The sequence below is a fragment of the Arvicanthis niloticus genome, chromosome 10 (assembly GCF_011762505.2).
Source record: "Arvicanthis niloticus isolate mArvNil1 chromosome 10, mArvNil1.pat.X, whole genome shotgun sequence".
Classification (NCBI taxonomy): domain Eukaryota; kingdom Metazoa; phylum Chordata; class Mammalia; order Rodentia; family Muridae; genus Arvicanthis; species Arvicanthis niloticus.
Genome location: NC_047667.1, coordinates 17,548,394 through 17,575,659, shown reverse-complemented (window position 1 = coordinate 17,575,659; position 27,266 = coordinate 17,548,394). Strand labels below are relative to the sequence as shown.

The window sequence follows — 27,266 nt, the reverse complement described above, 5'->3', positions numbered from 1 at the left end:
AGTCCACACACCCAACACTGAGTTCTCAGAGACATCAGAAGGCGCCTGAATACAGCAAGCGCAGGGAACGCACAGGGCAAGCTGGGAGAACACGAAGGACAGAAGACTACTGAAGAGCATAAGGGAATCGCCTAAGGTGATTCCTCGAGATGTGCTGGTGCTTTTCAAATCTCTCATAAACAGTAAAAATCAGAACGTCTGAAGGAAGTGGAGCAGGGGCAGGGGCAGGGGCAGGGGCAGGGAACAGCTGGCGGGGAGCTTACACAGGACAGTGAGGCCATGGGCAGAGTGGTTCTTTGGGGAGAAGGGAGACAGCACACAGAAGGGCTTCTGTCTTTAGGGAGCTGCCCTACTCATAGCTAAGTGCCTGGAGTTCTGAGTGCTCCCCACCCTGTCCAGATGCTCTCCTCAAAGTGTGATTCTTCCTGATGTCTCTTCCCTTAATGGCTCCCTCCTTCTAGGCTCCCTGAATTTACAGAGAGTGAGAAGATGAGGATCAAGGGCACCTTTGACTTTTTTGGGTTCAACCACTACACCACTGTCCTAGCCTACAACCTCAACTACCCTCCTGCCATCTCATCCTTTGATGCAGACAGGTAAGGAGGTCAACAGGGCATGTGAGGCCCTCCTCGCCAGCTGGTACTCAGGTCTGTTTGGCCTCATGGTGTGTGCACCAGGGCGTGGCCGATGGCTGCAGCAAGCGAGAGCCACACTGCTGCCGTTTCCGGCTGCTTTCCCTAACATTGTCCTTGGCGTCTTTCTTCAATACAAAGGCCAAACTACTCTTTATATACTATATAAATAACGTGCAATCACCTAGGAAACATCGGGAAACAATGAGAAATTCTTGCATGAACCCAACCATATTGGCACACATCTTTAATCCCAGCACTCAGGAGGCAGAGGCAGGTGGATCTCTGTGAATTTGAAGACAGCCTAGTCTATAGAGTGAGTTCCAGGACAGCCAGGGCTACACAGAGAAACCCTGTCTCAAAATACTAAGAAGAGAGAGAGAGGGGTTATTATTATTATTATTTATAATTGTTATCCTCTTAGTTGTGATTTATTTGTAACAGCAAAAGTTATTGTACCTTTTGTGTGTGTGCATGCTCATGCATGTGTAGGGCTTTCTCAGCCTCCCCAGGAGCAGGAGCATAAACAGGTACTGCCACGCCCCTCCCCGCCACACTACGCCCCTCCCTGCCACGCCCCTTCCCCTATTTTCTTTTAACATGGACTTATGCTTACCAGGAAGGCACTTTACAGAGATACCTCTCCAGCCCTTCTTTTTCATCCTTTTTCACACCAAGCGTCTTTCTGGTTCTTTCTTCACAAACAAGCTTTACGTTCCCCACCTCTACCTGGAACCGAAGTCAGACCCTCTGCTTGCTTCCCTTGTAGTCTTAAAGTTTCCCCAGGAACCTCCTCCAGAGCCTACTAGATACAATATTCAGTTCAGCCACATGGAATCAAGTGCTGCAAAGAGTCTGGGGATGGAGAAGTCTTCATCCGTGCAAACACCTGTTCCCCTTTTCTTTTTCGTTCTTTTAGAAGGGTCAGGGATGTGGGCATTTGAGATGGGCCTCACTTGTCTGCTCCTTGCCACTGCACAGATGAGGACCTCCAAAATGGAGGTCATTCTCTGGACAGGTGGCTTGAGGACCCATTCTCTGAAGGTAGTGCTTGTATTTCAGCAGCAGACAGGACATGCGGGTCTGTTACGCTCCTGCGAAGTGTGTTCTGTGGGAAGGGCAGGTTCCATAAGCAGGACCCGGCACTCGTAAACAAGAACTGATCTTTACTTTGTGAACTTGCAGGGGAGTCGCTTCCATCGCAGACCGCTCTTGGCCAGTCTCTGGCTCCTTCTGGCTGAAGATGACCCCTTTCGGCTTCCGGAGGATCTTGAACTGGCTGAAGGAGGAGTACAACAACCCTCCAATTTACGTCACAGAGAATGGAGTGTCCAGACGAGGAGACCCAGAACTCAATGACACTGACAGGATCTACTATCTCCGCAGCTACATTAACGAAGCCCTCAAAGGTAAGAGCCCCCGCTCCCACCCTGCCTGGCCCAAGTGAGGCCGTCACTCACTGCTGGAGCATCACGGTGTCCAGGATGCTCTGGCATCCCGAAGGCCTTTTGCTCTTGAGTTTAAGTGTTTGTTTGAGGCTAGAATCTAAGGTCTTTTCCTTCCTAGATTTATGTGCAAGTAAAACCAGTTGCCTGAACTGGCTAGACCTTAGTGTTTGACTTGAGCCCTCCGAAACCTTTAGGTTTTCTTGCTTCTTGGCATCTCTGCACATTACTGTCCTGCAGCAGGCCAAGTGTGGTCTGGGCTTTCTGTTTCTAAGGCAATAGGACTGCAGAGATAGCTCAGTGGGTAAAGTGCTCACTGTACGACCATAAGACCTGAACTCATCCCCAAACACAGAGGATCATCCCTGGCCTCTACATGCACTCACACAGCACTCACATGAACACATAGCTGCGTGCTACGTGTATGATATGTATGCAAACCCCGGGCTCTACTACAGCCAAGGAAATGGCCAGAGGTCCTAGTACAGCTCAGCTCTTTTGCTTCTAAAAGCTCCTGCCTCTCCATGGGGAAGAGTATTTCAGGGTCTTGACTAAGATCAGTCTCCTGAGCTACAGAAGAAAGCAGTGGGGTTGGCTCAGGCCACCTAAGCTCCACTCAGATCTGAGCCTTTCTAGAAAGATACCAATGACCCCGCATGTCCACTATAGAGGACCTACTAAGATACAGGATGGGGCCTCAGAGCTGAACTCACTCTACTATTAGGACAGTGGGGACAACCATGAGCCTGGCTTCGGGAGGCCTGGCACCCTGGTGTCTTGATGTGAAGAATGCTCACAGCAGGCCTGTGTTTGTGCAGCTGTACAGGATAAGGTGGATCTTCGCGGGTACACGGTATGGAGCGTCATGGACAACTTTGAATGGGCCACAGGCTACGCGGAGAGATTTGGTGTGCACTTTGTGAATCACTCTGACCCTTCTTTGCCAAGGATCCCCAAGGCGTCAGCCAAGTTCTACGCCTCCGTAGTCCGCTGCAATGGCTTTCCTGACCCTGCACAAGGACCTCATCCTTGTCTCCAACAACCAGGAGGTGAGGTGGCTCTGGGAGGGACCAACTGAAGGGGAAAGGGCAAGAGGGGGCTGTTCTCTCCACCCACCTTCTAGCTTAGATGCCTGCCTCCATTATTGACCCCTTCTCTCATCAGCAGGTGCTCCAGGTGCCCTTGGGCTGCTACAGGACTCAGAGCTAGAGTTGCCTGTAGAGACCAGGGCCCTGCTGTAGGAATGAGAAGGCCTAGATTCTTCTAGCCCTACCCCAACTCACTGTAGCATCTTCCTTGAGGATAGATGCTTCCAGGCAGTTACTAGGTCAAGTTAAAGGACGGTAGAAGCATTGAGGCTAGTACTCGCCGGGTGATTAAAAAATATAAATGACTCTGAAAATAAAAGACCATCATCCAGTCCGTGCTGTACTTTAGTGCCCAAAGTGATGCTTAAAACAGGGCTGGCTCAGTTGGTGGAGAGCTCGTCTAGTCTGCACAAGGTGATGGGTGCTCAGTACCTAGCACCATGCAAACAGTACCCCCATGTAATCCTAGCACTTAGGATGTAGAGGCAGTAGAATTTGAAGCTCCAAGTCATCCATGGTTACCTACCTAGTTAGAGGCCAGTCTCAGGAGGAAATCGGGTGTGTCATTGGGTGGGACACAGTGAGGTAAAAGCACTGTGGCATGGGTTCAATGCCAGGAACCCAAAATAGCATTCCTGTAAGTGGTCTTCTGACCCTACACGAGCATCATGGGATGCACATACACATTATGAAAAAAAAAAAAAAAAAAACAAAAACCAATTATAAAAATGACACAGCAGTGAAGGGGACCCATTGCCAACAGCACAGCCATGAGCTTGCTCGTCCTGTGTGTTTGGAGTGTGTACTATACCGCCTGCAGGAATCAGCAGGACTTTCCCAGAGCAGACTGGTGGCTAACCGTGCCAGAGCCTGAGCCTCCATTGCCTTTTCCTAGATGCTGAACCCACTGCCAGCCCTGTGAACTCAGAAGTGCCCTTCTTGGGGCTGATGCTGGGCCCCGAAGAGGCACAGATGGCGCTGTATGTGCTCTTCGCTCTTTTGCTGCTTGGAGTCTGCTGCCTGGCATTTCTGCTATACAAATACTGCAAGCGCTCCAAGCAAGGGAAATCACAGCCAAGCCAGCACGATCTGAGTCCGATTTCTTCCTTCTGACAAGTCCCCAGGTTGCACAGAGTGGCCCGGTTTCTTTAAATAGGCATGCTAGCACCAGACTCCGGCCTGCAGTGGGCTTCTTCCTCGTGGCCTTGTGCACCTGTTGGAGGTAATTTCCATCTTGAAGCTTTTCAAGTTTCCAGTTGAAATGAAAACACCTTTGGTACTGGAAGTTTTTCTGCGGACTCTGAGAAAGAAGCCTCTGCAAGGCGGCACCACTGTGGATGCACAGATGCTGCGCCGCCTAGTGGTTCTGTGTGCTCATTGCAGTGTTTGATGGTACACTCAAGAGCTCCTGCTTCCTCTAGGAAGAACCAGCTCTTGCCCCTCTAGCAGTTCTTTCCATAAACCTGTGTAGAATAAAACTGAAAATAGAGCATGTATCGTGTCCTGCTGTGGCCGCTCTTGAGAAGTACGTTCAATGGGGACGCGTGAAGCTACACGAAGCTTCCAAACCCAGACCATGGCTGCTTCCTTAAATTCCCAGAGGCCTTTGTTCTATCTCCCTTGCCGACTTTTATGGCACTCCTGGCTCTCCTGAAATCACATGACTGACACCAGGCCCCGAGCTGGGGTTTGAAGGCCCAAGTGATTTGAGCCTGGCCTGTGGATCTTGTTTCCCTTCTCTTCTGCCTGTGGTGGTGCTCGTGTACAGGTGGACCCTGGCTATTCCCTACTCCCTTCCTTCCCTTTGCCACTGCTCTCTTCAGCCTGTGAAGGCTTTCTGAAAACACCACCTAGTCTAAGCTCGGCACCACAACCCTTTGGATCCCTTCCCTCTTGCGCTTTACAGCCTGGCTACATTGTCTGGAATTTTATTTCTCTCTGCTATAAATTTCTTGGGGCCAATGACCTTGCCTATCTTTGGCCAAATCATTTTGTAAACAAAAATGTAAAGCGTAGCTGCTCCTTTGATTCTCTATTTACAAAAAGACCTTGGCACCAATGGGAGAAGACCGCCTTTAGCAAATGTCTTGAATACACAAAGAAACAATCACAGTGGAAAACACTGGAAATCTCCTTTGACCCATACCATTTTCAGATAGCTAGGAAATTAGTATTATTATCTCATAAATTGATTTTTTTTTTTTTGGCAGGGTTTCTCTGTATAACATACCTGGCTGTCCTGGAACTCTGAGATCACTCTCTGCCTCTGCCTCTGACTGCTGAGATTAAAGGCATGCACCACCACAGCCCAGCCAGAATATTAGTTTTAAAATAAAAAGCAAGCCAGGTGTGGTGATACACACACACCTTCAATCCTAGTACTAGGGAGGACACTAGGGACACTTGGGAGGCAGAGGCAGGAGGATCTCTGTGAGTCTGAGGCTAGCCTTGTCTACATAGCAACCTTCCGGACATCCAGGGCTACATAAAGTAACCCCGTGTCAACTAAATAACCAACTAAATAAAAATGAAAAGCAAGTCTAGCCATGTGAAGTGGAAGTTTCTGGATATGCCATGTGAACCTGAGTCACGTGTTTTACTGAGGCAAGACCTGGGGGAGGACACATGATGTTTGGAGAGAATAGAACTCGACAGACAGTGATGGCAGTGCTTGCACAGCTAGCCTTGCAATGCTTCCTTGGTCTGGAGACTTCGTTTTCACTGATCTTCGCTTTCTTGAGAATTTCTGGCATCCTGGCTAGTTCTGGTCGTTCCTGCTGACGTGTGCCAATTTGACAGAGGCCTGGTGGGTTCCTGCTAGATCGTGCCACCGCTGCTTTGTGTTTGGTATCCTGACTACTAAATTGGACTGCTGGTATCCTGACAATTGGAATCACCCCAAGGAACTACTTGTAAACAGGTCCACATCCTCTCGCCTATTACCATCTTTTCTCCGCTACCTTTGGATGTGGGCTGGAAGCAGGGGCTGGGGGGTGAGGTCCAAAGCTTATGTGGAGCCTTAATAAAAGTAGGTTTTAAGGACTGGAGATGGCTCAGCTATTTGAGCACTGACTGCTTTTCCAGAGTCCAATTCCCAGCAAGCACATGGTGGCTCACAAGCATCTGTAATCGGAACTGGTGCCCTCTTCTGGGGTGTCTGAAGACAATGACAATGTACTCATATATAAAATAAATAAATCTTTAAAAAAAAGTAGGTTTAAAAAAAAAATCTAAGCCTACAGCCATGCAGGTCTGTAATCCTAACTCAGGAGGTAGAGGTAGGAGGCTTTCCAGGTTTAGGCCAGCGGGGATCGCACATCATGACATCCTGCTAGAGGATGGGGGCAGGGGCAGTAGAGGCTAGGGACATAGCATGGTGACAAAACACTTGCTTATCTGATTCAATGGTTCAACTTCTAGCCCTTACCCTCAGTTTTTGGCTAATTTTAAAAGATTATTATGTGGCTAGAGAGATGGCTCAGCAATTAATAGCAACTGCTACTCTTCTAGAGGACCTGAGTTTTCATGCCAGTCGCCACACGGCAGCTCATAATTGTCGGTAACTCCAGTTCCAGGGGATCCAATGCCCTCTTCTGGCTTCCCTGGAAACCAGGCATTCATATGACACACAGACATACATGCTGGCAAAATACCCATAGATAAAAGAATAAAAATTTAAAAACAAGAGTGATCTGAAGTTTTTTTTTTTTTTTTTAAATAAGCATTCCCAACCTAAAGTATATCCATAGAAATTTCTATTCAAGGAGCTGAAGACATGGCTCGCTCAGCAGTTAAGAGCACCAACTGCTCTCCCAGAGGACTTGGATCTGCTTCTCAGCATTCATACAGCAGCTAATAACTGTCTCTAACTACCGTTCTGGGGATCTAATGCCCTCTTCTGGCTTCTGTGGGCACTTCATTCATCTGGTACATAGACATACATATGGGCAAAACACCTATACATATATATCTTTAAAAAAAATCCTTATCCAAAGGTTCTGTGACTAGCTTGGCAGTCAGGAACTGTTGGTGAACACACATTCTTTTTCTGTTGATAGGAAAAGGCTGCCAAATGGGTTTGGTTTTGAATTCTTTGAAAAAGGGCATACTTATTCATCCAGGAGTGACATTGGAACTCCATGTAGATCAAGGTAGCCTTGAACTTAGGGTTCTCCAACTGCCTCTGCTTTAGAATTCAGGGGTTATAGACATGTAATACCATAGGTCAAATGTGGGTGCTTGTAAATCTGAGACACTGAGGGCATTCCTTGGGCAGAAAGATTTATGACCAAATGTTATCAATTGGAGCTAGAGATGGCTCAGCAGTTAAGAACATTTGCTGGCCTCACAGAGGTCCCAGGTTCAGTTCCCAGCACCAACAATGGCCTACAACTATCCCTAACTCCAGTTCCAAGGGATGTGGCACCCTCTGCTGGCCTCTGGCAGCATCAGGTAACAAGTAGTCTGTTTACATACATTCAAGCAATCGAGCAAAACATTAGTACACATGAAGTGAAAGCTTTTTTTTTTTTTTTTTTGGTTTTTCGAGACAGGGTTTCTCTGTGTAGCCCTGGCGGTCCTGGAACTCGCCTCCCAAGTGCTGGGATTAAAGGCGTGCGCCACCACCGCCCGGCTGTAAAAACATTTTTAAGAGTAAACTATATTAGAATTTAATATAGGTCTAGAGTTCCAGGACATGTGAGGCTACCCAGAAATATCCTGTTTCAATTGCACCTCCCCAAAACAAGAATGTTAGGATATAGAAACTTAGGTTTTGAAATGGGAAAGATGTCTGTGACTCTTTCCCTAGAAACCTAGGGACTCAAAACCTACAGGCTAAAAAGAAACACACTAATAACTCCGACCATGTTTTTTTTTTTTTTTTTTTTTTTTTTTTTAAAAAAAAGAGGGTTCTTGGGCCTGCTCAGTGGCTCTCAGGCCTGACAACCTGAATTTGTTTCCAGGACATGTATAGTGGAGGAACTGACTTCCAAAGATTGTCCTCTAACCTCCATGCTCATGCCTGTTCTGTCCTTTCCTCCCGTTCTCTCTTCCTCCCTTCCTTCCTAACTATAATGAAAAACAATTTTAGAAGGCTGGAAAAACGGCCTAGTACGTAAGAGTGCTTTGTTGCTCTTGCAGGACCTGAATTTCATTCAGTTGGCAGCCTGTCAGCTCAGCTCCAGGGGTTCTGGCTCTCCTCTTGTTTCTGTGGGCACCACCAACATAGACATAAAAAGAAATCATTAAAAATAAAAAGGTAAGATTAAAGGACAAAATAGTCACAGCATAAGCTAGGAACAAGTTGATTTTCTTATGTGCAGAGTTTTTACAAATTGGTAGGAAAAATACAAACTGAAGCTGGAAGGGAGGTTCTGCGTCAGTCAGTCAGCATGACCCCCGCCTTCTCACTAGTTGTCCTGCGAGCCTTTAACGGAGCACTCGGGAGACAGACACAGGCATCCTATGAGTTCAAAGCCAGTGTGGTCTATACAAGTATGAGTCTATGGTGAGACCTTGTCTCAATAAAACAAAACAACAAAAGCCAAAACAAAACAACCCAAAAACTAAAACCAAACCAAACCAAACCAATCCAAAGTCCATGTTCATTCAAGATGAACAGTGCACATACAGTACACAGGACCTTCATTGACGAGGATGGAGATGAAGGGTGGCAGGGACAGCAGTGGTGGGGTCCAGTCTCACACCCTGATGGAGGAGTATGTCAATTCATACAGCTTTTATAAGAGCTAATCTGACATCTTTCAAAATCCAAACCTCAAATATTCTTTAAGGTAACTAGCCATGTCACATGGGTCTGCTTTCAGTCAGAATACATCTCCTCTCTGGGATGCTCATGTCTGTAACAGAGAAACCAAGCAATTTTGTTTTGTTCTTTGAGGTAAGGTCTCACTGTGTAGTCTGAATCAGCCTGGAACTATGTAGACCAGGCTGGCCTCAAATAGAGATCCTACTGCCTCTGTCTCCAGAATGCTGGGATCAAAAGCTGGGCTAACCAAGTAACTTTGGATTACCACAGAATACAACTAATCCCTATGTTGAGGAATGGTGCAGCCAGCTGTGTGTGGGCAGGTCACGATCTGCCTGTGAGGAAGAGTGAAACGCAAGGGAGCACATACAGTATGATCCCATTTATTTAAAAATAAAGATTACATATTTGCTTAGATGCATACAATTTTTCTGAAAATTACATTAGAAATTATTAATAGAGGTTACCTCTGGGTAATGGTAGTGGGGTAAGATGCAAGGACAGAGACACCATTTTCTTCTATTTTGGAGCTTCTTCACCCTTGTGTACTTTTTAAAAGAGATGATATTGAAGCGGGATCCTCTTACACATGAATTATGGACATTTTAAGACTTGTATTTGATTTTCTTCAAGACAAGTTGACTTGAGGTACTTAATGTTTTTCCAGGATTCATACCCACTTGACAAGTATTTTTTAAAAAAATCATATATTGCCTTGTTATTGTAGAGACAGATCTCATTCAGCTGAGGCTGGACTTGAACCTGTACCTGAGGATAATCTTGACCTTTTGATCCTCCTGCCTCCACCTCCCACGTACTTGGATACAGGAATGAGATGCCACCCCCAGCTTGCTGCCTTTATAGATGACTGGATCTTAAATGAGATGTTAAAACTCACACTTTTGTTGTTGTTTTTTACCTTGTAGCCCTGGCTGGCCTGAACTTGCTACGTAGACCAGGCTGGCCCTTAAACTCAGAGATCCACCTGCATCTGATTCCCAAGTGCTGTGATTTTAAGTGTGAGCCACCATTACTGACAAAAACTTCTCTTTAAAGTGTAACTAATGCGATCCATGCAGCAGACTGTAAGAGAACTCCAGGGATACAATCATTACCGTGTCCTTCCCTTCACATATACATCAACACACTGTCCTCTACACACACTATGTATTTACAAAGCTGAATTCACCCTGTGCCTACAACTATGCATCCTGCCTTCTTTCCACCAACATAGCAGGCATTCAGTAAACATGCAAGTGCTGGATTAGTATGTACCATTTCTCAACAGAAACCACGTCCACAGAAGAAATTTAGTTGTTTCCAGTTAACTAATATTAGGTCTACTCACAGCTAAACTTCTGCAGTGAGGGTCACTACTTAGAAAAAGCTATTGTGTCAAAGTATAAAACACTTGAAGTTCCCAGGCATGGTTTCAGAAAGGTTCTGCTGGCCCAGCTCGAGCTGCCACACTGCCCCCGGCCAGCACAACCACCTTACACTCATTACTCCACAGTTGAGAAGAGCTCTTCCTCCTGTATCACAGTCAGGACGACTCTCCATTCTAATAACAGAGCAGCAAGACACACCCCACGTTTCGAACAGTAAGTCTGAGACTGTCTTCCAAACTTAGGAATAGTGGGGTGAAGTGTCTTTGCTCTCTACCCTAGCCCTACCCCACTGGACTCTGGTCCAGCAGGTGCGGCTGCTGAAGGTGAGGTTTCAGTACAAGTATGAGTGAGTCATCTAAGCTGCAGACTGGCCATGCTCATCTGTCTGGCACTGATGAGAACAGATTGTAAAACATATGCATCAGGAACCTAGGACACAATTTTACTTTTTAAAAGAAAGGTAGCCAGTTATTTTGTTGACATCTTCAGGGCAGCACTGGAAGGAAAAAGTCACAAAAGCGGCCTCAATACAGCCCTGTACGATAAAGGATGCTTACAGCAAAAATAAGATCATTCTGGTTTTTTGAAAACTTTTTTATTTGATATTTAAGTAAGATCAAAAACTACAAGATTTTTTTGAGGCTGATGAGTGCAAAGAGAAACGCTAAACATCAGTTATCACCTGATTAGCTCGCTGAAGTGCTCGGGGCTCAGACTACTCAGTGACATACCAATTATTGTGTGTGACTTGAGAATCTTGCAGTAAAAAGTATCCTAAATGAAATACTGGGCTAGAGGGCTGTGAAGTCTGAACAGAACTGGTGGTGGCAGGCTGCCGTGGGGTTCTTTTAGGCCGAGCAGCTGGTTACCCTATACAACGGCCTAGCATCCAGCTATTTCATGTTTTGACTTTTTCAGGTTAAACAACTTAACTGAAAACCTCTTAGCAGAAATAAGGACTATACACAGTCTGAAAACATAAAGCAGACCCACTTCTCCAGCAGCAGTCTAGCTGGGTGGAACCCTAAGGAAACGGTGATGACCGTGCCCTGCTCGCTACACTACATCTGCTGCGTGGAGTTCCCATTCCAGGTGTTGTTCTCGTCTTCGCCGTCATCTTGGGTCCTCAGTCTGTATATCTTCCCTTCCTTTTTAAAGTCTTCCCCTCGTTTTTCCAGCACTCTTTTTCGGACTGGTTCCCTGAAATGAAAAAGAGAAGAAAGAAGATGACATAGGATACAAACCATACAAAGCTGTTTCCTCACATTTCCTCTGATATAGGATAGGCAACTATATTTTATTTTTAGCTCAACAACAAAGTCTATAGGAGGTATCTGTTACCTCTGCTGCGATAATCAATTTTATTAGTCTTTAATAATCTAATCTCCCCAGTTACGTAAGTCAAACTAGTCAAATCATATTGTCCATTTTCCTGATGACTTATTAAACCCTAGAAGAACATGATCATTTGCTAACTAACTGTTCCTTAAAACAAACAAACAGAACCTCACGTAAGCCGACACACACACTAGGTGTAGTTTACAGAGCACTAACTAAACAAAGCTCCAGTTGTACCTCAACTGATAGAAATGGCCAGGCATTTGCAATCCTTTCAAAACCTTTATTAGTGACTTATAACCAAGAATAGATAGGACTTCCTTATTTGAAAGCAGGAAGGAAAGAGTCTAAGTTTAGAGAATCTTATGAACAACAGAAAATGGAAAAACAGTGGCACATAAAACCTACCCTTTCACGTGTGCATTCACTATTCCCTCTGCTACAAATTCAAGCCCTTTCCCTCTTTTGAGAAAGGTTTTAATGATTTGCATGGCATCCTATTCTACACTCTAGTAATTACAGAATTAAATATTTCTAACTAGTCTTTGGCAAGACTAAGATAATGATCTCGGTGCCTAATAGTCAAGATAGATACCATATCAGCCAATCGCAGTATTTATATATTATCATTGTATTTTTAGCTCAACAATGAGTTCTACAGGAGATATCTATATTTCTGCTGTAATAATTCAAATCAATCAATATGAATACCCTGGCTCATGGGAAGTGGTACTATTTGGAGGTATGGCCTTGTTAAAGGAAATTCATTACCTTGGGTGTGAACTCTGAGATCCTACGCTCAAACTACACCTAGTATGAAAGAAAGCCTCCTCCTGGCTGCCCGAGGAAGTCTGAGTTGACTCCTGGCTGCCCTCTGATCAAGGTGTAGAATTTTTGGCTCTTTCAGCACTGTGTCTGTTTGGAAGCTGCCATGTTTCCTGCTATGATGATAATGGACTGAAACTCTGAACCTGTAAGCCAGTCCCAATTAAAGGCTGTCCCTTTTAAGAGTTGCCTTGGTCATGGTGTCTCTTCACAGTAATGAGACCTTAACTGAGACAACTACAAAGAATCAGTGAAACACAGGACTGGGTGTCTCTAGACAGTACAGTGATAGACAGCTTCCAGGGCTGATACATTTGCTATAATATCTAATATTTCTATCCAGTCTTTAGCAAGGCCCAGAGAAGTGAGTGTGGTGGTCAGTAACTATAATCCTAGCTCTTGGGAAGAGGGAGCAAGAAGATCAGAAGTTCAAGGCCATCAACAGTTAGAGGAAGCCTGAGCACCCCTGCCAAGACAACAGCTAACAGAGTCTATGTAACAAGAACAGACAGTATCTGTTAGACGGTGGGATAACCTCCTTCTGGATAATACTTCTGTTAACCTGTTTTGAATATGCCATCAAGTATGGGCTAAAGCTATCAGCACCTCCCCTACAACCAACTCTTTGATCTGTAATAAAAGTTGGCCTTTGGTTAAAGAATTAAAAGCAAGTCTGAAGACATTCTCTTTCTTTTCGTGTTTTGCATTTTTCTCTTGGCTCACTCAGGGTTTCACTATACAGCCTAGCTAGGACTCAAACTCATCATCTTCCTTATCCCCAACCAGGCTAAACTCATGATGACATCATATCCATCTTACGCCCCACCCCCGCCCCCCAATGTGGTGGCACAAACCTTTAATCCAGCACTTGGGAAGCAAAGGCAGAAGCTGGACAGCCACAGTAACATTGGGACCCCATCTCAAAACAACAAAAATCATGGCTAGAAAGAAAGATCCTACGGAAAGTCTGTATTGGTAATTATGGAATAAAGAGTGTTCAGTGAACGGGGAAAAAGAGGCAAAGTTGCTTTCCTAGCACCAAGGATTAAGGGAATCACTGTACGTGACTTTACAAACAGAAGACAAGAACATGTACCTTTTATCTGACTAAGGATTAAGGGAATCACTGTACGTGACCTGTGTATTTTACAAACAGAAGACAAGAACATATACCTTTTCTCTGACTTGTTGGATGATGCAGAATTTGAAGGCTCTGTGGATGTGGCTCTTGCCGAAGTCTGTGCAGGAGGAGGACTACTAAATAAAAAATTGCTAATTAGTCTCCATATGGCCAGGAATGGATAAAGCACCGTCCCCAGTAATGTCCAAATGTCTCCACTAGAAGGGTGGACAATGGATGTGGCTGGCCGTCCTGCCTAGAAATTTAAAAAAAAAAAAAGAAAAGATGAAAAATTAACAAAGAAGTAAAGATTATATCAGTACAATCAAATCACATTTGGGTCTTCGATATTCCTTTTATCTGGAAATGAGACCCTTTGTCTCAATTCCAGGAAGTAAAAATGATCATCTTTTACTTCCTTCCAAATGCCCACAAACTTATGGGGACTCCTAGAGCTGTTTTTACTATTTGTTTATTTTTTATTGAGATAGGGTACTACTATGTAGCTCTGGCTATCCTAGAACTCACTCTGTAGACCAGATTGCCTCGGAACTCACAAATATCTGCCTGCCTTGGCCTCCCAAGCATTGGGAGTAAAGGCATGCACCATCATGTTCAGCTGTTTTTACTTTTAAACAAATAATTTTATGTATGTGTGTGCGCATGACTGTGTGTATGTGCATTGCTTGTATCACCTGGAGCTGTGAGCCACCCTGTTGGTACTAGGAACTAAAGCTGGGTCCTCTGCAAAAGCAGCAAGTGCTCTTAACTGATGAGCCATCTATCCAGCACCTCACCACACCTGGCTGAATCAACTTTAAAAAAAAAAAAATGTAGTTTTCTTTTATGTGTATTAATGTTTTTGTCTGAATGTTCTGTATGTGTACTAAGAATATGCTTGGTACCAAGTTGGATCAGAAGAGGACATCAAATCCCCTGGGCCTGGACAGTTGTGAGATGCCACGTGTGTGCTAGGAACTGAACCTGTGTCCTCTAAGAGAGCAACACACTAATTGTCAAGCCGTTTCTGTAGCTCTGAACCAGCTCATTTTAAGAAACGGTAAACTCTGGTAATAAAATTAACAACTTTGATAATAAAATCCTCACTAATTAAAAGAGAAAGAAAAAAAAAAAAACAAAGAAAAAAGTAGTAAGTAATAAAATCTAGTGAACACCATGAACGCCTGATTGTTGGGCTGTTTCTAGTGTGGTGTCAGCTCGAGGTCAGGGCAGGGAAAATAATAGTACCCAGGACACAAAGACCTAGCTGATCCTTCAGGTAGACCTTGGCAATATCTTGCTTTCTGAGTCTCTTTTCTCTGGAGGAGATGAAAGTGCTATAGTTACTGGGTGTGGTTCCCATTCATGCCTTTAGTCCCAGCACTTGGGAGGTAGAGGCAGGTGGATTTCTGTAAGTTCAAGGCCAGTCTAGTCTACAGAGTAAGCTCTTGGACACCATATATAAGACCTTGTCTCAAAAAAAGCAAGCTATACTTGAAGAATTAGATATTATTTTTATGTTATATATATTTCCAATGTGGTGGACAGTACAGTCATAGGCTAAGAGTTTACAGACGAAACAACTCAGTATTTGTTTTCTTCTGTTAATTTTTTTGCATACAAAACAACTGAAATTTCAAAGCCTGACAAAACATTAACACTACAAATTTATAAAGCACAGAATAAACAAATGTACTATAAATTGATCTAATTTTGGGTATTTTGTTATTTTAATTATACATAGCCTTTTTTCTTCTTCAAATTCTAAGAAATGACCAAGAATAGAACAGATAGAAAACCCACAGAGCAGAACCCAGAACTGTATGCATACTGGCAGCAGCACCACAGAGGCGCTGGGGGCGAGCTCCAGATCCAGCAGCTTCCTCTTGTAGTCTTCTCTGGTGAACTCTCTTCTGGGGAACATGGTTGCTAGTGAAAAATTACCGTAGGTGTTGCCAACAGTCTGAAACAGAGCAGGAAATTGTAAACCTTACAAAGTTGCCTTAAAGAAATAAGGCACTACCAAGATGCATTGTTTTAGACTCTAAAATGATTGTTATAAATAAAATTATCTTAATTTACAAAATTCAATTAGACATAAATTTAAAGTCACTTAGAAAAACCATGTTTCAAAAAGTAGTTGAGAAATACCAAATCCAAATGGTTTAAAAAAAATTTTTTTTAGCATCTAAAAAATGACCACTGCCTTGCTTTATTACAACTGCTGCAAGTATGTAGAGGATTGTGTGGGGAAGGATGTCTCTTCTGCAGGCCAGTTAGGGAGAGAGCTGACATTTCAATTAGTTCTCTGATCCTCACACACAAGCCATGGACTGCACGAGGCTCTCCTACTTCCCTCTCAAAATAAAATGCTGTAAAACCGTGTTAAAAGGCACCTCCGTATTAAAGCTCCTCTCCTCTATGCTGTGACTGGATTTTGTATTTATATTTATTAAAGAACAGTGAAAGATCTATGATCTACAGTTTAAATCTCCTACCCCCCTTCTTTTTTTTGAGAGACAAGGTAGAGACCAGGCTGGCCTTGACACAACAGAGATTCACTTGCCTCTGCCTCCCAAGTGCTGAGATTAAAGAGCTATGTACAATGCCTTGCTTAAAAAAATTGTTTCAGAACAAGAACAAGAACAAGAACAACCACCACAACCACCACCACCACCCAAATGTGATAGAGACATAAGCACCTGAAAGTAGCAGGAGATCCTGTTCTATTCTCAGTGGTCAAAACACAAAATCAGCTGAGCTGTTCATCATGAGGAGTAGACAGAGAAAATGTGGTATATATACTAATAAAGTTTTATTCAACAGAATAAAAAAAAAGAAATGTCATTTATAGGAAAAGTAGATGGAACTGGAGAGCATACAGAACAAAGCAAGTCAGACAAATACCACAGCCTGTGTACCCTGGATTTTGATATACATGTGAGTGTCTACACTGATGTATACACACAAACCATCTATGACAAGAAAGTAGAAGGGGTACCACTGAGGGAAAGAAAGACTAGCAGCGCTGGGTGGTGGCGGCGCACGCCTTTAATCCCAGCACTTGGGAGGCAGAGGCAGGTGGATTTCTGAGTTTGAGGCCAGCCTGGTCTACAGAGTGAGTTCCAGGATAGCCAGGGCTACACAGAGAAACCCTGTCTCGGAAAACCAAAAGAAAGACTAGCAGGATTCTGGGGAGTGGAAGGGTGAGAGAGGGAAGGGTTAGTGGATGTGATACTGTCATAATTAAAACTCATTATTTTGTACACTATTCTAAAAACAAAACAACATGTAGCATTTGATATAAAAAGCAAAATGAAAAAACAATCAAACAATGGACCAGTAAGATGACTCAGAGACTAAAGCCGTTTGTCACGAAAGCCTGATGGCTTGAGTTTGATTCTAGAACCCACTGTGAAAGGAGAGACCCAACCCCTAAAATTTGTTCTCAACACATATGTGCAAGTATTTCACACACACCCATACTCGAACATCAGCCATAAACAAAGTCATAAATAAACATAATATAGGAAAAATGTTATCCATAGAATATGCTGAAATGCCTATGTATTAAGGAAATTCATGGTCATTATCATTTTTTTAAAAACGTATTTGGAGACATGATCTCAGTGTGTAGGCTGAGCCATTCCAGATTTTTAGTAAGAAATACTGGTAACAATCCAAGTATGTGTTGGTGAGCCACTAGCCTGAGTTTTCCAAATGCTCGCAAAGACCCCAGCTGACTTAGAAGTGCAGCTGCCACGTTGTTGCTTGTTTTTCAGTAATGTGTGGGAGGCCTGGGGGTGCACACTGTGACCCACATGTGGGGTCCGAGGCCCCGGGACCTAACTCAGGGTGTTAGGCTTGGCAGCAGGACTTCTAACTCCCTTTCCCACAGTCCCCCATTTAGTTGCAGCTGCTGTAATAAAGCAAACCTTGTGGAGTCCTCGAAACAACAGAGCAAGGAAGCGACCATCTGGGGCGAGCTCCAACACTTGAGACATGCTCCCTTGTGACTCAACATGACGGAAACACTATTTTGAGGAGGAGTTTGGTGAAAAAGTCTAAACTCATTATCCCAACTTTCTAATTTTAACCTTGAAGTTATGAGAAAAATTCTGGTACACACGAAGAGCTTAGATCTTAAAGGAGGATTTCTACCCAGAATCCATTTTGAGTCAGGACTAAAAGAAAAAAAAAGTACTGGAAACTACTTCTCTTTTACTTTGTATGTTATCAAATTTCATGGCACTTAGATTTTGAGTCCCACACTTTTGAAGTAAATTCAAAAAAATCTTTTGCCTTCACCAATTGAAAAATAATTAACTTTGAGAAAACAAAGAGAAACCTTTTCAGGACAGACAAATTCCCAGGTCTGACATCTAGGAGTCCACTTGCTCTTCACTCCTCTTGCTAAGCATGAACAGAAGAGCCTTTCTGAGCCTGCTGTATACTGAGGTCGCGTATAACACAAGCCAGGTATCCCTCCAGCTCAGGCCTGCCTCCTATTATTCTTCTGGAGCTAAGTTGAAATTTATCTACATTCTTCAAGTTCTGCTTTGAAACTTCTCCTGCAAAGTTTTACTAGCCCATGAAACTATCTTTACAAACTTACCTGTGCAGCAAACTGCCTTGCTTCTTCTAAAGGAGCATCAGAAGGAAATTGGTTTGTAAACGAAGAACCATCTGGCAGCCGGAACTGAATTCTTGCAATGGTGCTATGAAAAAAAGAGTCAAGCTAAAGTCAGTTTCTTTACCTATAGAGTCTCAAACAGTGTCATCAACTATCAGACACAGGGCTGGTGAGATACCTCTGTGGGATAGGACTTATTCCTAAGCTTGATCCCCATGATGGAGGAAGAAAACGGACTCACCCAAGCTTGTCACCTGACCTCCACACATGTACCATGGCATGCTTTGCTACCCTCTTAAGTGGTTTTCTTTCTTCCTTCCCTTCTAAAGCTCAGCTGTGAGTAAAAATGTGCTTTTTTTAGGCAGGAAAGAGGGCTCAACATGCAAGCCCATTAACCTGTAATTATATCACTTGAGAGGCTAAAATAGGAAGATCACAAGTTAGAGGCAAGCCTAGGCTACATACCCAATGAAACCTTGCCTCAAAACAAAACAAGGACCTGGTAAGATGACCTAAGCTCAGTCAAAAGCTGATCTTCATGGAGGAAGGAGAAACTAATTCCTGAAAGCTGTTGTTTTCAAGAATTATCAGACTCCATGATACACATACAACCTCCATCTCAGGCCCAAAATGAATGTTAAAAAAGTTGTATTAAGGGGGCTGGAAAGATGGCTCAGCTGTTAAGAGCACTGACTGCTCTTCCAGAGGTCCTGAGTTCAATTCCCAGCAACCACATGGTGGTTCACAACCATCTGTAATGGTATATGATGCCCTCTTCTGTGTGTGTTTGTACACAGTGACCGTGTACAATATACTCATATACATAAAATAAATAAATGTTGCATTAAAAAACCCCCACAAAAACAAAATAATAAACAGAACCATGTAGCTATCACACTAATAGAATATTTCATCACTTGCCCAAATCACCCTGAATCCATTAGAATCCTCCCCTTTTCTCTCTCAGGCCCTAGCAAGTATGAATTGATTTGCCTAGCTGGGACCTTTCATCTAAAACAATCATGCTACGTGTGATCTTCCATACAGCATTATGTTTTCAAAATTCATCCAAAATCAATAATCAAAGTTCTTGATTCTTTTATTGTTGAATTCACCCTTTCTTTCTTGGTTTTCCAGACAGGGTTTCTCTATGTAGCCTTGGCTCAATCTGTAGACCAGGCTGGCCTCAAACTCAGAAATCCTCTTGCCTCTGCCTCCTGAGTGCTGGGATTAAAGACTCATGCACTGTTTTTTGTGTGGACATATTTTCAATCCTTGTACTAGCCAGTTTCATGTCAACTTGACACAAGTGAGAGTCATCAGAAAGGAGGGAGCCTCAACTGGGAAAATGCTTCCAGAAGATCTGGCTGTAATGTATTATTTTTAATTAGTGACCAATGAAGAAGAGCCCAACCAATTGTGGGTGGTGTCACTCCTGGGCTGGTGGTTCTAGATTCTGTAAGAAAGCAAGCTGAGCAAGGCAGAAGAGCAAGCCAGTAAGCAGCACTCCCTGGCCTCTACATCAGCTCTTGCTTCCATGTTTCTACCCATGTTTGAGTTCCTGTTGTAACTTCCTTTGATGATGAAATGTAAGGAAGAAGTATAAGTCAAATAAACCCTTTTCTCCCTAAGTTGCTTTGATCATGGTGTTTTATCGCTGTGGCAGTAGTCCTAACTAAGACAATCCTCTTGAATATATATATTTACGAGTGAGTGCTGGGCCACCTCTGGTAACTCCATGTTTAATATTCTGAGGAACTGCCAAATGTTTTCCTAAATGGCTACATCATTTTACTGATAATGTAGAAAGACTCCACCTTCTCGCCAACATTTGTTACTATCTTTTTTTGTATTTTATTGAGACAGTTTCACTGTGTAGACTCTATCCAGAACTTACTGTCCTGGCCTTGAATTCAATGATCAGTTGTTTGCCTCTACCTCAGAACGCTAGGATTAAAGGCATGCACCATCATACCCAAACTGTTATTGTTTTTAAACCTGAATTATTACACTGGGGAATGTGAAGTGCATTGTCTGGTTTTGTGAGATAGTTTTACTGTGTAGTGAAGGCTGGTTTGGAACTTGATATATAACCCCAGCAGCCCTCAGACTTGCTGTTTTCTTGATTAAGATTCTCAAGGGTTAGACTTAGTGGCATATTCCTAACATCTGGCTTGTTTATTGGCCATTTTCTTTAGATAATTAGATCTTTAGACAAATAACGATTCCAATCCTTTCCCTATATAGAAAGTGGGCTATCTTTTCATTGTTGACCTATATAAATGATTCTTATAACCTAGGTATAAATTCCTTATCAAATATATACTTTCTAGTATTTTTTCCAATTCCTTATGAGGTTCAGGATTAAAAATTCTGTAAAAATTAGGAATGGAGAGATGACTCAGCAGTTCAGAGAACTCATTGTACTTGCAGAGGACATGAGTTTGGCTCCCAGCTGCCAGGGTTGTGAGCTGCCTTAACTGTAGCATCAACGCATCTAACCAACATCATCTTTCTGGACTCTATTAAGTTCCTTTGTAGATTTAAAAACAAAAACAACAACAAAAAAAACCTACAACCTTTTGTATCTGTGGAGAGAATTGTGCATGCACCTATGCAGAGGCCAGAAGGCGGCAATGGATTTCCTTCTCTGTCACTCTCCACCTATTCCTTTGAACCTGGGGTTTCTATTGTCTCAGCTAGGCTACCAGTCAGCAAGCATTAGCAATTCAGTCTCTTGTTCTTAGAGCTGGGTCACAGACATCTGGTGGACTCTTGGCTTGTTACATGGGTGCTGGGATCTAAATTCCAGTCCTTATGATTGCATAGTGGGCATTCATAATTGATAAGCCATTTCTCTAGTTCCTAGTATGACGATCTTAATATATGACTTCTGAGGAATGAACAGAGCATTTTTCCATTAATTCTTTCAATATCATTTTTATTTTTTACTGTGTCAAACATACTTTTATTAAATTTTTGTTGCAAACATTTGTTGCATTAAGAAATTCTATTTTTTTTTTCAGATTTATTCTGTTTTTATTTATGTGTGTGTGTGTCTGTGTGAATGCATGCCTACAAGTAAGTATAGGTGCCCTTGGAAGCCAGAAGTGGGTTTAGAATCCTCTGGAGCAAAAAGTTATGGGTGGTTTTAGGCTACCTGATGTGGGTGAGAAGAACTGAACTCATGTCCGCTTCAAGAGCAGCAAGTACTCCCAACCTCTGAGCCATTTTTTTTTAGCCCTTTTGAGAATCAAAATTTTAAAGAAGTTTTTTGAGACAGTGTCTCATCATGTAGCCCTGGAACTTACTATGTAGGTCAAATTAGCCTCAGACTCACAGAGATCTGCCTGCCTACCAAATGTTAGTATTAAGGTAGACATCTGACATACCCAGATATAATACTTGATTATGAAAGTTAGCAATTGTCCAATATTTAAAAATACCTAAATATTAACCAGGAGCTGGGCTTGGCGGTCCAAGTCTTTAAACCCAGCAGTTTGGAGGCAGAGGCAGGTGGATCTCTGTGAATTGAAGGCCAGCTTGGTCTATTATAGTGAGGTTTAGGCTAGCTAGGGCAACACAGGGAGATTCTACCTCAAAATAAATAATAGACATAAATACTAACCAGCCCCAGATGCATAGCTATTTCAGAGTGAAGTTTATAAAGTAAGAAGTACCTTCTCTCTCGTGTAGAAGACTCCCTCTTGACTTCCGCTTCTGCCTGTTTGGCCATCAAGGCAGCAGCTTTGGCAGCCTCTGCTTCCTTTGTCTTTGCAAAACGAGCAGCTCTTTCTGCACGATCCTTTGAAGTAAAACACCATTAGACACATTACTTCCCACTGTCACAATCTACACATATCTAAACATAAGAAATAATAAACACAAATACACAAAATTCTTTAAGTTCACAAGCAAACATTCACACTTAGGATCTGAGTTCTTTGTTTTCTTCATTTAAGCAACTGTAAAGAATTCTAGTTACTATTACACAAAAAAGATGAATTGGCCCCAGAGCTGGGAAATAAAGTTTGACACAAAGCTGTGATGTTTAATGAGTGCTTATCAAACTATATTCAGGCAGGAGTACTTTTCATATGTATACAATAGCTTAACTTATTTTTTTTAAAGATCTTTTTATTTATTTTATGTATATGAGTACACTGTCGCTATCCTCAGACACACTTTCGGTGTGTCAGATACTATTACAGATGGTTGCTGGAATTGAACTCAGCATCTCTGGAAGAGCAGTCAGTGCTTTTAATCACTGAGCCATCTCTCTAGCTCCACAATATTTTAATTTAAAAAGGAACTCCTGGCTAGAGAAATGGCTCAGTGGTTCAGAACACTGACTGTTCTTCCAGAAGATGTGGGTTCCCAGCATCCACATGCAACTAACAAACTCTGTAACTTTAGTCCCAAGGGACCCAACACCCTCTTCTGGCCTCTGCGAGCACTGCATGCATGTAGTGTGTATATATACACACCTAGGTCAAACATTTATATATATAAAACAGAATTTAAAAAAAAAAAATAAAAGTAACTGGCTGTAAAAACATCCTAAGCCTTGAGTTGTGCCTACATCTTTTGAGAGTCTCTATCTCAAAAATAATGCTTTTATGGAGACTGCAAAGTAACAAATTTTTAGTTTGTTTCCAGGAAAAAAAAAATTGGAGGACATTTTCACTGTGAAGCCTGACTGGCCAATGATTCCCTTTGTAGACCAGGATGGCTTTGAACTCACAGAGCTCTATCCACATGCCTCACAAGTGCTCAGATTAAAAGCATTCACCACCATGCCCAACTATAGAATTTTTTAATGCTGTACTTTCTTAGAAAATTCTTTTGTTTTATTTTGTTTTTGGAGACAGGGTTTCTCTGTGTAGTGATCCCAGAACTCACTGTATAGGCCAGCCTGGCCTTCGACTCACTCACTAAGATCCGCCCATTGTACTGGGATTAAAGGAGCGTGATACCTCCAACACCCAGCTTAGAAAATTCACTTGCCTTTAGCCCTAATTCTCTCTGATTTTGAAGCCAGCATGGTCTACATATTGAGTTCCATGGCAGCCAGGGCTATGCTGTTAGACTCTGTCTCAAAAAAAAAAAAAAAAAAAAAAAAAGCTAACAGGAAGAAAATAAGGGCTCAGTGGTTGAGAGCAAGTGCTGCTCTTCCAAAGAACCTAAGTTTAACACACTTACCAGAAAGCTCACAACCATCTATAACTTCATTTCCAGAGGATTTGATACCTCTTGTTTCTGAAGATACCCACACACACAAATGTAACTGAACACATACATACACAGAAATAAAATCCCAAAGCAAACACCCTAGTTCTCAGGCTAGTGAGATGGATTCCGGGTAACAGCACTTGCTATGTGAGCCTGGTGACTTAGTGTGAACTCAGATCCATACAAAGGTTGAGGAGAGAGCAGACTCTACAAATTTCTCCTCTGACCTAAGTTTCATTACACACACATCCACAAAAGTCTTTTGAGGGGGGCAGTGGTAGAGAGAGGACTTAGTGACTTAGAGCACCTGTCACTCGAGTCTAGCACTGACGTGGTGACTTATAACCATCCATAAACTCTAGTCCCAGAGGATCCAATGTTCTCTTCTGGCCTCTGAGGGCAACAGGCACACACAACCTATAGTCATGCAAGCAAAATGCTAACTCATGTGAAATAAATAAATAGTAAACAAAAATATTTTTTGTTTTGTTTTCTGAGTTACTCTGTGTTGTCTTGGCTGTCTTGGAATTCACTCTATAGACCAGGCTGGCCATGCATGCATGCATGCAGGACGCAGCAGAGCTCACCAGTGCAATCTGCTGCTTGATGCGCTCTCGGGCTGCTCTATCTTCTGCCTTTTCTCTGCTTCTTTCTTCTAACATTCTTTTTGTTAATTCTTCTTCTTGTTTTCTTTTATAATCCAACATTTCCTTGCCAGTTTTTCTCCTTTCAATTTCCTTCTTAATCTCTCTCTGAATAAAAAAAAAAAAAAAAGCTTTGTGAATAAAAGGAAAAGTTTTATAAACCAAAACCATAATCTAATCTTCTGTCCCAGATAATACTTTGGTGTAATAAAGGCTGACTATAGAATGTAGTTAACAGAACAGAACTTGGGGGCTAGAGAGCTCAGTGGTTTACAGTACTGACTGTTTTCCAGAGGACCTGAGTTCAATTCCCAGCACACAACACAGCAACTACAACTATAGTCCCATGGGATTCAGTACCTTCTTCTGGTGTGCAAATGTACATACAGACAAAATACACAGACATAAATAAATAAGTCATTAAGAAAAAAAAATCAGAACTTAGGCTGGGCAGTGGTGGCACATACCTTTAATCCCAGTACTTGGGAGACAGAGGCAGGCGGATTTCTGAGTTTGAGGTCAGCCTGGTCTACAGAGTGAGTTTCAGGATAGCCAGGACTACAGAGAAGCCATGTCTTAAAAAACAAAAACAAACAAACAAAAAAACCCAAAAAAACCCCAAACAAACAAAAAACAAAACAACCCACCCAAAACACCCCCCCCAAAAAAAAAACAAAAAACAAAACCAAAAAACCCCAAAAACCAAAAAAGAACTTGATAAAAATGTTTGTTGGTGAGATGGCTCAGTGAGTAAAGATGCCTGCCACCCAAGTTTACACCATGGACTTACAGAATGGAAAGAGAAAACAGATTACTCCAAGTAGTCCACTGATCTCAAACACACACACACACACACACACACACACACACACACACACACACACACACACACATTTTTAAAAAGGAGTGGAAGAGACGCAGTTATTAAGCACACTGGCTGTTCTTACTAATGCTGGTAACTTAGGAAACTTAGGTTTGATTCCCAGCACTCACGTGACAGCGCACAACTGTTTGCAACTTCAGTTCTAGAAGACCTAATGTCCTCTTCTGGACCCCACAGGTATCAGGCATGCAAGTAGTATAAAGACATGTATGCAGGCAAAACACCCATACAAATAAAATAATTTAAAAAATTATTTTACTGACAGTATGATTACTGGTCAAGTATCTATCAACTTATAAACTTTTGTCAGTGGTTCTGTTCAGAGTACAGTGTAATCTGTAACCAAGCAGAATTACACGTACTACCAGAGGCAAGTGTGTTACACCTGAAGACAAATCAATTATTTGGCTTGAAAAAGAAAAAGATAATTTATGAGACCCTAAAGAGATGGGGCACAATTACTGTGCAAAAGATGGCGAGTACACTAGAATTCAAAGTTACATTAAAAATTCAAGAGTATATATACAAATTTGACTTTTCTCAAGTCTAGCAATTTTAGATCAACTTTAAGATATTTAGTATGAAAGACTTGCTGCACAGAGGGAAAAAAATCATTCAATTATCCCTAGTAATTTATTAAAAAAAAAAAAAAAAGAAAGAAAGAAAGAAAGCAAGCAAACAACTGGGCATGTACCCCACTGCAACTCTAAGATTTCCAGGCCAGCATGGACTGCACAGCAACACACTGTCTCAGACACAAGCAATAGACAAAATCCTAAAACGTCAACAGTGTAACCTGAGCACACAGGTTATACCGATAATTTTCTTCATCATGATACAACACTGAGCTCTAAGGACATGGCCCTAGGTCTGCTAAGTTGGACAACAGATCAAATACAGCCTCAAGTAACAGAGACGGAAACACTGCTAAGTGTGAGTTCTACCTGCGCTTCTTCCTTCCTCTTCTCTTCTCTCCTTTCTTCAAGTTTTTTTGTTAGTCTGCTTAAAAAACAAAACACCAAGATATATTCTATTTCAAAGCACAATTAAGAATTTAATGGGGGGGGGGGCAGGAGTGTTGGTGCATACCTTTAAAATTAGCATTTAGGAAACAGACTAGCTAGGGGATACACAGTCAGACTGTCACAAAAAAGTTTTATTTAGCTAACACAAAGGGAACTATAGAAGCCAAATATAGTCCTCTGAAAGCACAGCAGGTTTATCTGTCCATTTCTGTTCCTTGCGTAAATCCATGAATGAATAGGAGTCCTCATAAACCTGTTTCTAACCCTAATTGCCTTATATTTATATATAAAGTTCTCACTTTGTGATGATTTATCTGCTTGACGGTGCTTGAAAAAAATAAATTTAAGCTGGCTTAGCAGTTAAAAGCTTTTGTTATTCTTGCACCAGACCAAACTTCTATTCCTGTAGCCCACTTCTTTTTAAAGGGGTTGTTTGTTTTGTTTTTTTAAGGCAGGGTTTTTCTGTGTATCCCTGGCTAACCTTAGAGATCCACCTGGCTCTGCCTATCAAATGCTGTGATTAAAGGTATGCGCCATCACCAGCTGGCTCTATAACCACTTCTTGACACAACTAGACAGTTTCTAGTTTTATTTCCAGCTGCATGTGGCCAAAAAGATACCAATTCCTCTGTAAGGAATTTTATTTTATTCATTACTGTCATTATTACTGTTTTTGCAGAGCTGAAGATTTGACCCAGGACCCCATGTCTGCTAAGCATTCTAGCACGACCTAGACCCTAGTCTCCTCTAAGAAGTATTTTTAACTTTCAGGTAATATTAAATGGTTTTAGGTTGGGATTACAAATATTATTAGCCATTATTAAGCATTATTAAGCTTATTATTATTCTGGCATAAAGAAATAAAAGCAAAAATGATAAATGGATGCACACATGTATGTACCAAACGGATTCTTAGAACAAAATGCTCAGATCTATAGCTAACTGACAACTTCAAAGGTACAGAAAAGCTATACCCTAGTTTTAGTTTTTATGGAATAGTTGAGTTATTGAGGCAATCAGAATTTTAAACCTGTAACTCTGACTCTTCATTTGAGTTATGTTTTGGTTTCATTCAAGTTAACAACAAAATGACTAGAAACTGTAATTTATTAAACAAAATGCTGTCTACAAAGTAAAAGTCAACCTTTCCACTCTGACGGTGAGGTCCTCTGCTGGTCTCTGGTCTGAACATCTACGAGGCTCCTGAGAGAGGCTGTCATGACTTGCGTATTCTCCTCCTTAA

General features: G+C 42.2%; 2 protein-coding genes across 3 annotated transcripts in view; one reads left to right on the top strand and one right to left on the bottom strand.

Moving 5' to 3' along the window:
- Window positions 1-4,659, top strand: part of Lct (lactase) — a 41,210-nt gene extending 36,551 nt beyond the window's left edge. The window contains exons 14-17 of the mRNA XM_034513528.2: window positions 462-596; window positions 1,818-2,041; window positions 2,896-3,126; window positions 4,061-4,659. Of these exons, the coding sequence (XP_034369419.1) occupies window positions 462-596; window positions 1,818-2,041; window positions 2,896-3,126; window positions 4,061-4,278 (808 nt within the window). The 3' untranslated portion in view covers window positions 4,279-4,659. The remainder of the gene's footprint in view (window positions 1-461; window positions 597-1,817; window positions 2,042-2,895; window positions 3,127-4,060) is intronic.
- A 4,643-nt stretch (window positions 4,660-9,302) lies between these two features.
- Window positions 9,303-27,266, bottom strand: part of Ubxn4 (UBX domain protein 4) — a 32,581-nt gene continuing 14,617 nt past the window's right edge. The window contains exons 6-13 of one of the 2 annotated variants that reach the window (XM_034513146.2): window positions 27,168-27,261; window positions 25,943-25,997; window positions 24,059-24,223; window positions 21,920-22,044; window positions 18,222-18,324; window positions 15,438-15,569; window positions 13,660-13,862; window positions 9,303-11,523 (exon numbers count right to left, since the gene is read on the bottom strand). In XM_034513146.2, coding sequence (XP_034369037.1) covers window positions 11,385-11,523; window positions 13,660-13,862; window positions 15,438-15,569; window positions 18,222-18,324; window positions 21,920-22,044; window positions 24,059-24,223; window positions 25,943-25,997; window positions 27,168-27,261 — 1,016 coding nt within the window. In that variant the 3' untranslated portion in view covers window positions 9,303-11,384. Of the gene's footprint in view, window positions 11,524-13,659; window positions 13,863-15,437; window positions 15,570-18,221; window positions 18,325-21,919; window positions 22,045-24,058; window positions 24,224-25,942; window positions 26,001-27,167; window positions 27,262-27,266 lie in introns of both variants that reach the window. The other variant, XM_034513144.2, reaches the window with a different exon arrangement.